This window comes from Sapajus apella, unplaced genomic scaffold (genome assembly GCF_009761245.1).
Source record: "Sapajus apella isolate SASKATOON/1434 unplaced genomic scaffold, GSC_monkey_1.0 scaffold126, whole genome shotgun sequence".
Classification (NCBI taxonomy): Eukaryota; Metazoa; Chordata; class Mammalia; order Primates; family Cebidae; genus Sapajus; species Sapajus apella.
Window position 1 is genome coordinate 653346 of NW_022437066.1, and position 10396 is coordinate 663741.

A 10396-nucleotide genomic window follows, 5' to 3' on the forward strand; every position below is an offset into this window, starting at 1 on the left:
GGCCCCGGATCAGAGGGGAGTGAGGGGTGGAAGGTGGGTGGGGACAGTGGTGGATTTTTTTTTTTTGAGATGGAGTCTCGATCTGTTGCCAGGCTGGAGTGCAGTGGCGTGATCTCGGCTCACTGCAACCCCCGCCTCCTGGGTTCAAGTGATGCTCCTGCCTCAGCCTCCTGAGTAGCTGGGACTACAGGCGTGCACCACTATGCCCAACTAATTTTTGTATTTTTATTAGAGACAGTGTTTCACTATGTTGGCCAGGAGGATGGTCTCGATCTCTTGACCTCATGATCCGCCCACCTTGGCCTCCCAAAGTGCTGGGATTCAGCCGACAGTGGTGGATTTTTGTAGGAAAGGGTCACGTTGACTGGCATGAAAGCCGAGGATGGAGTGGCCGTCAGCCTTTGAGGCAGTGGGGCCAGCAGGTGTGAAACGCTGGGCTCTGGAGGTTTGACTTTCAGGGACAGTGAGGATGATCTCAAGGACGCGTGGGGCTGGACAAAGCCCTGCCGTGTCACTGCCAACATTCCCTCACAGGCCAGGCGGGGTGGGGAAATGGCACAGCCAGACCCAGGAGCTGAAGTTGGGACTGCAGGAGGCCCAAAGGCAGGTCCTGAGGACTGACCCCTGCGGCTCCCAGCTTCGGCCTCGCAGCTCACGGGGTCAGTGCCTGGGTGTTTCCCTCGGCTCTGCAGGTGACCACGCTCCCCAACACCCTTGTCGAGAACACTGCCCTGCCCCGGCAGCGGGCCAGGAAGAGGACCAAGGTGCTGTCTTTGGCCAAGAGGTACTGAGGGTCCTTGAGAGCACATCCTGCCCAGGGTGACCCCGATGGTGCTGGCTTCCCCGACCCCGAGCTGCCTGGCGTATTGGCTGCTGACACCGTGGCTTTTGAAATCGCCTGATCTGCTCAAGGCTGGTGTGTGTCTGCCTTGTAGGATTCTGCGTTTCAAGAAGGAATACCCAGCCCTGCAGCCCAAGGAGCCCCCACCCTCCCTCCTGGAGGCCGACCTCACGGAGTTCGACGTGAAGAATTCTCACCTGCCGTCGGAAGTTCTGTACATGCTGAAAAACGTTCGGTGAGGGCAGGGACGGTCCAAGGGCCACTGCGGCTCCGGGTCCTCCCCGGCTTCCCACTGGGGACTGACTCCGGCTTGGCTGTCCTGCGTTGGAGGATAGTTGGCAAAGCCCGTCCTGGGGCTGCTGGTGTCTGTGCCCCGTGGTGGGGCCTTGCGATCTGCTGGCACCTTCACCAGGTCTTTCTTGCTCTGTTGGACGATTTCCCAGTGTTTCCTCTTCAGTGATGAACGCAGAGCAAGAGTGAGAAGGGTGCGGTGGATCCAAGGCCTTGAGCCTGGGTTCTGCTCCATGCCCCTGTCTTGCTGACCAGCCCCTAGACTGCACCCCTTCCTTTCCCTGGCCAAGCTCACCCTCCCGGATGCCACCTTTGCCTTCCTCCCGTGTGCATGTGGCTCAGGTTGACGGGTTGAAAAGTTCTCTGAGCTGATGGAAAACAGGCTCACGGGAATTTCAGGACTTTACAGTTGTGTTTGGCGGGGATGTCAGCGGCTTGTTGGTGGCTGTGTGCTCTCGAGACCCCCTCGGAGGTCGCCCTCCTCCCCTGGAAGGGCGTCTCACCGTACACTCTGGCTCTTTCAGGGTCCTGGGCCACTTTGAGAAGCCGCTGTTCCTGGAGCTTTGCAAACACATCATCTTTGTGCAGCTGCAGGAGGGGGAGCACGTCTTCCAGCCCGGGGAGCCCGACCCCAGCATCTGTGTGGTGCAGGACGGGCGTCTGGAGGTCTGCATGCAGGATGCTGTGAGTTGCAGGGTGGGGGCAGGACCCTGTCTCAAGTTGTGAAGCGTTTCCCATTGAAAAGTTAGGCAGAATTTTTATTTTAATTTATGTGGGGAAAACTCACCATTTTTATTTTTTATTACATTTTATTTATTTTTTTAACAACAGGGTCTTACCCTGTCATCTAGGCTGGAGTGAGTGGTGCAGTCTCAGCTCACTGAAGCCTTCCCCTCTGAGGCTCAAGCGATCCTCCTGCCTCAGCCTCACCTGTAGCGGGGACTACAGGTGTGTGTCATGATGGCCAGCTAACTTTAAAAATTTTTTTGTAGAGATGGAGTCTACTTTGTTGCCCAGGCTGGTCAACAATTCCTGTGCTCAAGGCACTCTCCCGTCTTGGCCTCTCAGAGCCCTGGGACTCCAGGCAGGAGCCACTGGGCCTGACAGCCCTTTTACGTGTTTCTTCCAAGACCTTCGATGGTTCAGTAGTAAGCCACTGTATTGATCTGCTGTGATTAGCTGAACCCTTGCTCTATTTTCAGGTTTCTAATAAAATTAAATCATTTTAATTTAATTAAGAAAATAATTAAGGCCAAGGTGGAAGTTGGCCTGAGCCCATGGGTTGGAGACCAGCTTGGACAACACAGTGAGACCCTGTCTCTACAAAACATAAAAATAATTAGCCAGGCATGGTGGTAGCACCTGTGGTCCCAGCTACTTGGGGCTGAGGTGGGAGGATTGCTTGAGTCTGGGAGGTCGAGGCTGCGTGAGCTGTGTTCACACCACTGCGCTGGTCCAGCCTGGGCAATAGAGTGAGGCCCTGTCTCAGAATAAATAAATAAATAAGGAGCGTAATCCGCGTTTCCTACCTCTGTTAAATCATACTGTTTGACTCGCTGTGGGGGCTGGGGCTGGGCCAGACCCTGCCGTGGCCTCGTCCGCGTCGTCCTGCCTTCCCGGAGGGTGGTGGTGCTTTGTCTGTCCGGGTAGTTTTCGGCCCACACCTCCCATTGCTTGTTCTTATTTAAAGCACACCCTGAGCAAACCCTGGCCTCAGTGTCATCATCCCCCTGACCTGCAGGGCTCCTGCCAGCTGTGCCTCAGGGAGTGGGCACCGACCCCATGACAGTTCCTGCCCTGCCTGTCAGGGTTTCTAGACCAGAAGTGCTGTCTGGGCAAATTGTTTGGTTCTCAGGTTTATCGCTTAGTGTGTGGCTGGACTTGTTGAGTCATTAGGAAGGAGAGGGGCTTGGTTCACCCATCTGGGGCAGTCGGAGCCAGTGACTCCTGGGAATGGGGCCGCCCAGCTGGTGAAGCAGAGGCTTCTGTTGTAGCTCGTGTGGGCTGAAGGACTGGAGCCCACATCCCTCTGGCCTCATGGAGGGGCTGGGATCAGATTTGGGCACCTTCATAAAGAATTTTCCTGGGTCAAGCTGAGATGAAGTTCTTACATTGTTTGTTTCTTTGTTTGTTTTAAGACAGAGTTTCACTCTTGTCAGCCAGGCTGGAGTGCAGTGGTGCATTCTTGGCTCACCGCAACCTCCGCCTCCTGGGTTCAAGCGATTCTCCTGCCTCAGCCTCCAATGTAGCTGGGATTACAGGCATGCGCTGCCACGCCTGGCTAAGTTTTTTGTATTTTCAGTAGAGACAGGATTTCTCCGTGTTGGTCAGGCTGGTCATGAGCTGCTGACCTCAGGTGATCCGCCCACCTCGGCCTCCCAAAGTTCTTACATTGTTAAATCACCAAAATAGCATGGTTTCTTTTCTTTTTTTTAACCTAATGGGAAATTATATCAAAGTTCTGGAATTCAGGCTGGTAGTAGCTGAACCGGTCCCTGGAGCCCTTACAGCTAGTTCAGCAAATGAGCAGGGTCTGGGAGCTTTTGGCTCGGTCCCCGCAGTAAGGGCGAGTGGTGGGTGGAGAGGTGCGCCTCCTCCTCCTTCATCTCCGCTTTCCTTGCCCCTGCCCCTTGCCTGTTACACCCCTGATGCCAGCAGGTCCCTCTCATCCCCTGCCCTCTGCCGAGGCACCCGCCGCCGGGATGGCGCCTCAGAGGGGCAGGCCTGTGGCCCCACTGCCCTGGGCTGCGCGAGCCTCCGCCAGGCCCCGTGGTCGTGGGCCCGGCCCTGACGGCACCCACTCTGCTCTCCAAGTGCAGGACGGCACCGAGGTGGTGGTGAAAGAGGTTCTGGCAGGAGACAGCGTCCACAGCCTGCTCAGCATCCTGGATATCATCACCGTGAGTCCCGCTGCCTGGGTCAGCCCCGGAGGCCTGGGTGCTCTGTGTTGCCTGGACAGCTGGCAGTGATTAAAGGCCAGTTCTCCACAGTGACCTGAGGGGAGGGGGTTTGGTCCAGGAAGGCGGGAGGAAGGAGGAGGAAGCTTCGTTCCGGCCACAGTGCGTTGAAGAGTGGCCGGGCGTGTGGCTAAGGGTTCTGGTTGTGTCTTTAATGACTGTTTTGAACTGGGTAATAGATGAATGTGGTTCAGCACTTGAAAGGCACAAAGCGTTGTGGAGGGAAACGTTTCTCCTTTCTGCAGGCCCAAGGCCCTCCCGGGGACCTGCTGCCCCGTTTCCGGCAGTCCTGCTGGGCTCTTCCCTGCTGGTGCCATCTTTTGCTTTTTGTTATGCAGTGAATGTCTGCTGTGCCCATCCTTCCTTATATCAGAGGCTGGTCTGAGGGATAAATCTTTAGGGTGGACTTGGCAGGTCCCAGGGGATGCACACTTGTAATTTTCAAAAATGCTGTGAGTCCCTCGCTGGAGTGAGTGTCTGTGCCCAGCCTGTGTGATGCCCGCTCCCCACCCTCACCAGCACAGCGTGCCCTGGTGTCCAGATTTAAAAATCATGTGCTGCTGGGCACAGTGCTTCACGCCTGTCATCCCAGCACTTCGGGAGGCCGAAGTGGGCAGATCATGAGGTCAGGAGTTCGAGACCAGCCTGGCCAACAGGGTGAAACCTCGTTTCTACTAAAACTACAAAAATTAGCCGGGCATGATGGCGGGCACCTGTAATCCCAGCTACTCAGGAGGCTGAGGCAGGAGAAGCGTCTAAACCCTGGAGGCAGAGGTTGCAGTGAGCTGATATTGTGCCATTGCGCTCCAGCCTGGGTCACCAGGCAACGCTGTATTGCAATTAAAAAAAGAAATTGCTTATCATGTTATCATATGATTTTTAACTTTTTATTATGAAACAGTTAAAAAATGTGCAAAAATAGTAAAATCGCCCATGTACACAACATTAACTAGAATTTTTTTTTTAGGGTTAGGGTCTTGTTCTGTCGCCCAGGCAGTGGCACGGTCTTTGCTCATTGCAACCTCTACCTCCTGGGCTCAAGCGTCCTCTCACTTCCGCTTCCCAAGTAGCTGGGACTGCAGGCATGCTCCACCACACCTGGCTAATTTTGTATTTTTTTATAGAGATGAGGTTTTGCCATGTTGGCCAGGCTGATCTTGAACTACTGGGCTCAAGTGATCCACCTATCTCAGCCTCCCAAAATGCTGGCATTACAGGCATGAGCCACCATGCCCAGCCATTAACTAGATTTTTTTTTTTTTTTTGGAGACAGGGTCTTGCTCTGTTGCCCTGTCTGGAGTGCAGTGCATGATCTTGGCTCACTGCAGCCTCTGTCTTCCGGGTTCAAGTGATTCTCCTGCCTCAGCCTCCTGCGTACCTGGAATTACAGGAATGTACCATCACATCCAGCTAATTTTTGTATTTTTAGTAAAGACGGGGTTTCACCATGTTGGCCAGGCTGGTCTCAAACCCCTGATCTCAAGTTATCCACCCACCTTGGCCTCCCAAAGTGCTGGGATTACAGGCGTGAGCCACTGCGTTTGGCCCATTGACTAGAATTTAATGTTTGTTTGATCTTCTTTTTCTTTGAGTAAAACCTACATGCAGTGAAACAAATCTTTAGTGTCCATTAGCTGACTTTTGTTAAATGCCTGTCAACTCAAAAGAGGTGTCTGATTTTAATCTTACTCCTTTAAGTTATTCCTTTTGCATTCGTTTTTAGCCGTGTATTGAGGTAACTTTTACCTCAGTTTCTTTAGCCTTCATCAGGATAGTTTTCCAGAGCTCACCAGAACCCTGGCTTGGATGCATGCAGGCAGAACCAAGCGTCTAGGTCCTTGCATGCAGCCCTGTGATGGAGCCTGGGTGGTGTCCTCTGATCCCATCCTGTGTTCTTCTGCTTGGAAAGGATGTAACAAGCTCCAGCCAGACGTTTGGGTGTCCAGGGTGCTCACTCTGCTCCCAGCAGATGGGCACAGGTAGGCTTTGAGCTGTTTGGGGCCTGGCGTGGAGGCATGGCTGGCACCTTGGCATCTCATGCTCCGTGGGTCTCGTGTGCCTGCACGAGATACTTGGCCTATGCTGGGGTGGCCACCCGCCTGGGGAGGGAGAAGGCACCCACCTCCGTGGGCAAGGCTGACCTGCCATTAGAAGGCTGGTGCTCATCTTTGAGGGAGCCACCAACATGGCTTGGGGCAGAGTGGGGTCGCGGCCACCAGACCCCCCCCGTGTGCCTCTTTGGGGCCTCGGCTAGTGTGTGTCTCTGGAGCTGTGGTGGGCTTCTTGGGAACGCCTGAATGTGTGAGGCACTCGTGGGCCTGCGGAAAGCTGAGAAAGGACCAGAGGAGCTCTGGTCCACAGGGATGTAAACCTGTTCAGCCACGGCGCGCACGGGTGGGTGCTGCTGCTTCATGGATACTATTCACAGCTGAGCCATGTCGTGTACTAAGGTTAAATTTCCTTTCTTGCAACTTTCTGTTTTTCCTGGAATTAACAGTTGTGTTATTTTTTGGCTGCTTGGTGTTTTTTCTGCCCTGAACCAGCGGCTCCATGAGCAGTTCTTCTCTCTGGAAACAGCCCTTCCCTGGAGCCCCCATCCTCTTGCCCAGTCTGACCCTCCCCAGGCCTGCTGTCCAGCCACCATCCTGGGCCACCCATCCTCCCCCGCACAGGGCTCTTGCTGCTTCCTTCTTGGCGGGCTTGCGTTGGTGGAGTGAAGTGAATCCTCTGTTTACTTCCTGAGACAGGGTGCAAGGGAGGTGTATGTTTTGAAATCTTAGAAATCTAGAATTGTCTTTATTCCACACTACCTGTGTCTTTTTGTTGTACTTTCTTTTTTTTTTTTAATTGACATGAAGTCTTGCTCTGTCGCCCAGCCTGGAGCTCACTGCAGCCTCCACCTCCCAGGTTTAAGCAATTTTCCTGCCTCAGCCTTCCGAGTAGCTGGAACTGCAGGCGCGTGCCACCACACTTGGCTAATTTTTTGTAATTTTAATAGAGATGGGTTTTCACCGTGTTGCCCAGGTTGCTCTCGATCTCCTGACCTTGTGATCCGCCCGCCTCGGGCTCCCCCCGTGCTGGGATTACAGGCGTGGGGATTACAGGTGCGGGCCGCCGCACCCGGCCTTTTTGCTGTACTTTCTAGAAGATTTTTTCAACTTTAGTTTCCAAATCTTCCATTGAATTTTTAGTTTCTGTCATAGTTTTCAAGAGTTTTTTTCTTTTCTCTGAATGTTCTTTTTAAAAAAGTATTTTGTTCTTATTTTTGTTTTGTTTTGTGTTTTGAGATAGACTTTCGCTCTTGTGGCCCAGGCTGGAGTGCAGTGGCGTGATCTCGGCTCACTGCAACCTTCCCCTCCCGGGTTCAAGCAATTCTCCTGCCTCAGCCTCCCGAGTAGCTGGGATCACAGGCGTGAGCCACCAGGCCCAGCTAATTTTGTATTTTTAGTAGAGACGGGGTTTCACCACGTTGGTCAGGCTGGTCTTGAACTCCTGAACTCAGGTGATCTGCCCACCTCAGCCTCCCAAAGTGTTGGGATTACAGGCATGAACCACCATGCCTGGCCTTGTTTTTATTTTTTAATTTTAAAAAATTTTCTTGTTTTTATTCAATGGATAAAGTAGGATGAGGTTTTCTTTTGCTCCCTTCTCTTCTCTGTTTTTTTTTTTCTTTTTTTTTCTCTTCTCTGTTTATTTTGTCCTCAGTCTTTCAGGTCAGGGGCTCTTCTGCCTCCAGCAGTCAGTTTATGCGTGAGTGAAGTCCTTACTGAATACGGGTGTGCAAAGCAGCGTAGTTGCATCTCACAGAAATGAGGTAGAGCTCAAGAGGCCAGCAGTGAAAAGCACACGCTGTGTGATTTCCCTCACCTGGGGCTCAGGTACCAGCTGCACTGACACTGGAGGACAGAGGATGGCCGACCAGCTTTCTCTGTGAAAGGCCAGAGCACAGACTTCAGCCTTGTGGGCCGCGTGGCCTCTCTTGCAGCTACTCAGTGCGGCCATCTAGTGTTCCAAAAAAAACTTTCCTTTTTTTTTTTTTTGAGACGGAGTTTCGCTCTTGCTACCCAGGCTGGAGTGCAATGGCGCAATCTCGGCTCACCGCAACCTCCGTCTCCTGGGTTCAGGCAATTCTCCTGCCTCAGCCTCCTGAGTCGCTGGGATTACAGGCACGCACCACCATGCCCAGCTAATGTTTTGTATTTTTAGTAGAGACGGGGTTTCACCATGTTGACCAGGATGGTCTTGATCTCTTGACCTCGTGATCCACCCGCCTCGGCCTCCCAAAGTGCTGGGATTACAGGCTTGAGCCACCGCGCCCGGCCCTAACTTTCCTTTTTTTTTTATGGAATCTTGTCTTGTCGCCCAGACTGGAGTGCAGTGGCACGATCTCAGCTCACCGCAACCTCTGCCTCCCAAGTTCAAGCGATTCTCCTGCCTCAGTTCCTGGACTAGCTGGGACTGCACCATGTGCCACCGTGCCCAGATAATTTTTTATATTTTTAGTAGAGATGGGTTTTCGCCATGTTAGCCAGGCTGGTCTTGAACTCCTGAACTCATGATCCACCCACCTCAGCCTCCCAAAGTGCTGGGATTACAGGTGTGAACCGCTGTGCCTGGCCAACTTTCTTTACAAAAACGTTCGGTTGACAGGACTTGGCCCTGGGGCCTGTTTGCAGCTGGGGTAGAGGTCTGGTTAGTGGCTGCCTGTTAGGGGTTTGGGTTGGGTATTGACTTGGTGAGGCATAAGGTAATCTGGATTGCTGGAAATGTTCTGTTCTGTGGGTAACACCCACCATGTCCGAGGAAGAAGAACTGTGCAGACCCCAGGCACAGTTAGTGCCTGAAGCATAACTCACTGCTTACTATATCTAGCTAATATACATAATCATACTTGTCCCATATAATCTTTCTATATCTATATAATCATACAGGTATTGTAGTCGGAGCTGTACTGACATATTTAGTGCTGATTTATAGAATCCTTCCATAGAACCATATAGCAGTCTGTAGTAGGAGGAATGCCTAGAGCAGTCACAGAAGAGAAGCAGCACATGGGAAAACAGCCAGACCAGGACGAGAACCCGAGACCCAGGCGGTGGCGTCCCTGCCTGAAAGGGCAAACGCATATGGCAGGCTTGGAGCAGGAGCCTCTCCTCCTGATAAAGGAGCTGTAGTACCTTGCATCCAGATCCTGTGGAAAGTCGACCTCAGGCCTGAGATCCCACAAATAACCGAGGGAGAAGAACCCCTCTGGTGTGACGGTCACGGTGGCTGTACACCCTGTCAGTCTTTTCTCGCTTCTGTGCGGGCTCAAATCATCCTCCCATAAATATCTTAAGAGAAGAGCACACGTCTGCCAGCTCCCACTGCACTGGCTTACAGTATCCTTCTATTAGAAACCCTTTGAAGTCTCCAGCCCCCAGGTAAGAAGTGTTGCGCACGACACCTGCTGCACACAGCCCACCTCCTTGCCTCAGTGACCTAATGGGGGTGGACCCCTTTTCTGTACCTGACCCTCAACTACTGCACACGGCATGGCCCCCTACTGCACATGGCCCACCCCTCTGCCCAGGTGACATAATGGGGTGGTCCCCTCACTTGTGACTCATGTGATTATGTATGGCCTATCACTAAGCCTGTAGATGATGACCTCACTTACGACCCTTCCCCCTGCTTGTGCCTAATACAGATGCTTCTGCACATTCAAGGCCTCACCTGTCCCCTCTCATAGGTGGCGTGGCCCCCCGAGTCCAGCTGCTCTTCCCCAGTGTTCCAGTGTCCTGTCTCTTTACTTCTTGGATCCTGCACCTCAGCACAGCATAAGGGACACCCCATGACCCTGTGGGGCCAACAGCCCTACACTGTACCTTGATTTAAATGGGAGTTATACATGAGTTAACTATAAAAAGAAAAGAGCGTGATCCACCTGAAACCTGCATAGAAGCCACATGTGCATGGGGTCAGGCCTCACTAACTGGGGACACTCCCTATAGGACGACTGGACAGGAAGGTAGCTGGCTCTTTCCTTCATGGGTTAGGAGCCCACAGGTCAGAGTCTGTAGGTCTTGATGTTAGCTTCTCTGAAAGGAATCTGCCTATGTCCTGCCATGGTGGCACTGGCTTGGAGGAGTGGGAGGAATCTGGGAGTGCTCCCATCTGGAGTGGACACTGTTGGGGAGGAGTCTGGGGTGCTGACATCTGGAGTGGACACTCACTGTTGTAGAGGAGTCTGAGGTGCTCCCGTTTGGAGTGGACACTGTTGGGGAGGAGCCTGGGAGCGCTCCCGTCCGGAGTGGACGCTCACTGC

General features: G+C 53.0%; 1 protein-coding gene across 8 annotated transcripts in view; it reads left to right on the forward strand.

The window, feature by feature from the left end:
* The window catches only part of PNPLA7 (patatin like phospholipase domain containing 7), a 64810-nt gene that overhangs the window by 4448 nt on the left and 49966 nt on the right, over positions 1-10396 (forward strand). For 7 of the 8 annotated variants that reach the window (XR_004263946.1, XM_032261898.1, XM_032261901.1 and 4 more), the window contains exons 5-8: positions 693-784; positions 936-1076; positions 1657-1816; positions 3952-4032. Coding sequence is in view for 7 of the 8 variants with exons in the window: in XM_032261898.1 (XP_032117789.1) it covers positions 693-784; positions 936-1076; positions 1657-1816; positions 3952-4032 (474 nt within the window). In the remaining variant the exon portion in view is untranslated. Of the gene's footprint in view, positions 1-308; positions 545-692; positions 785-935; positions 1077-1656; positions 1817-3951; positions 4033-10396 lie in introns of those variants that run through there. The other variant, XM_032261903.1, reaches the window with a different exon arrangement.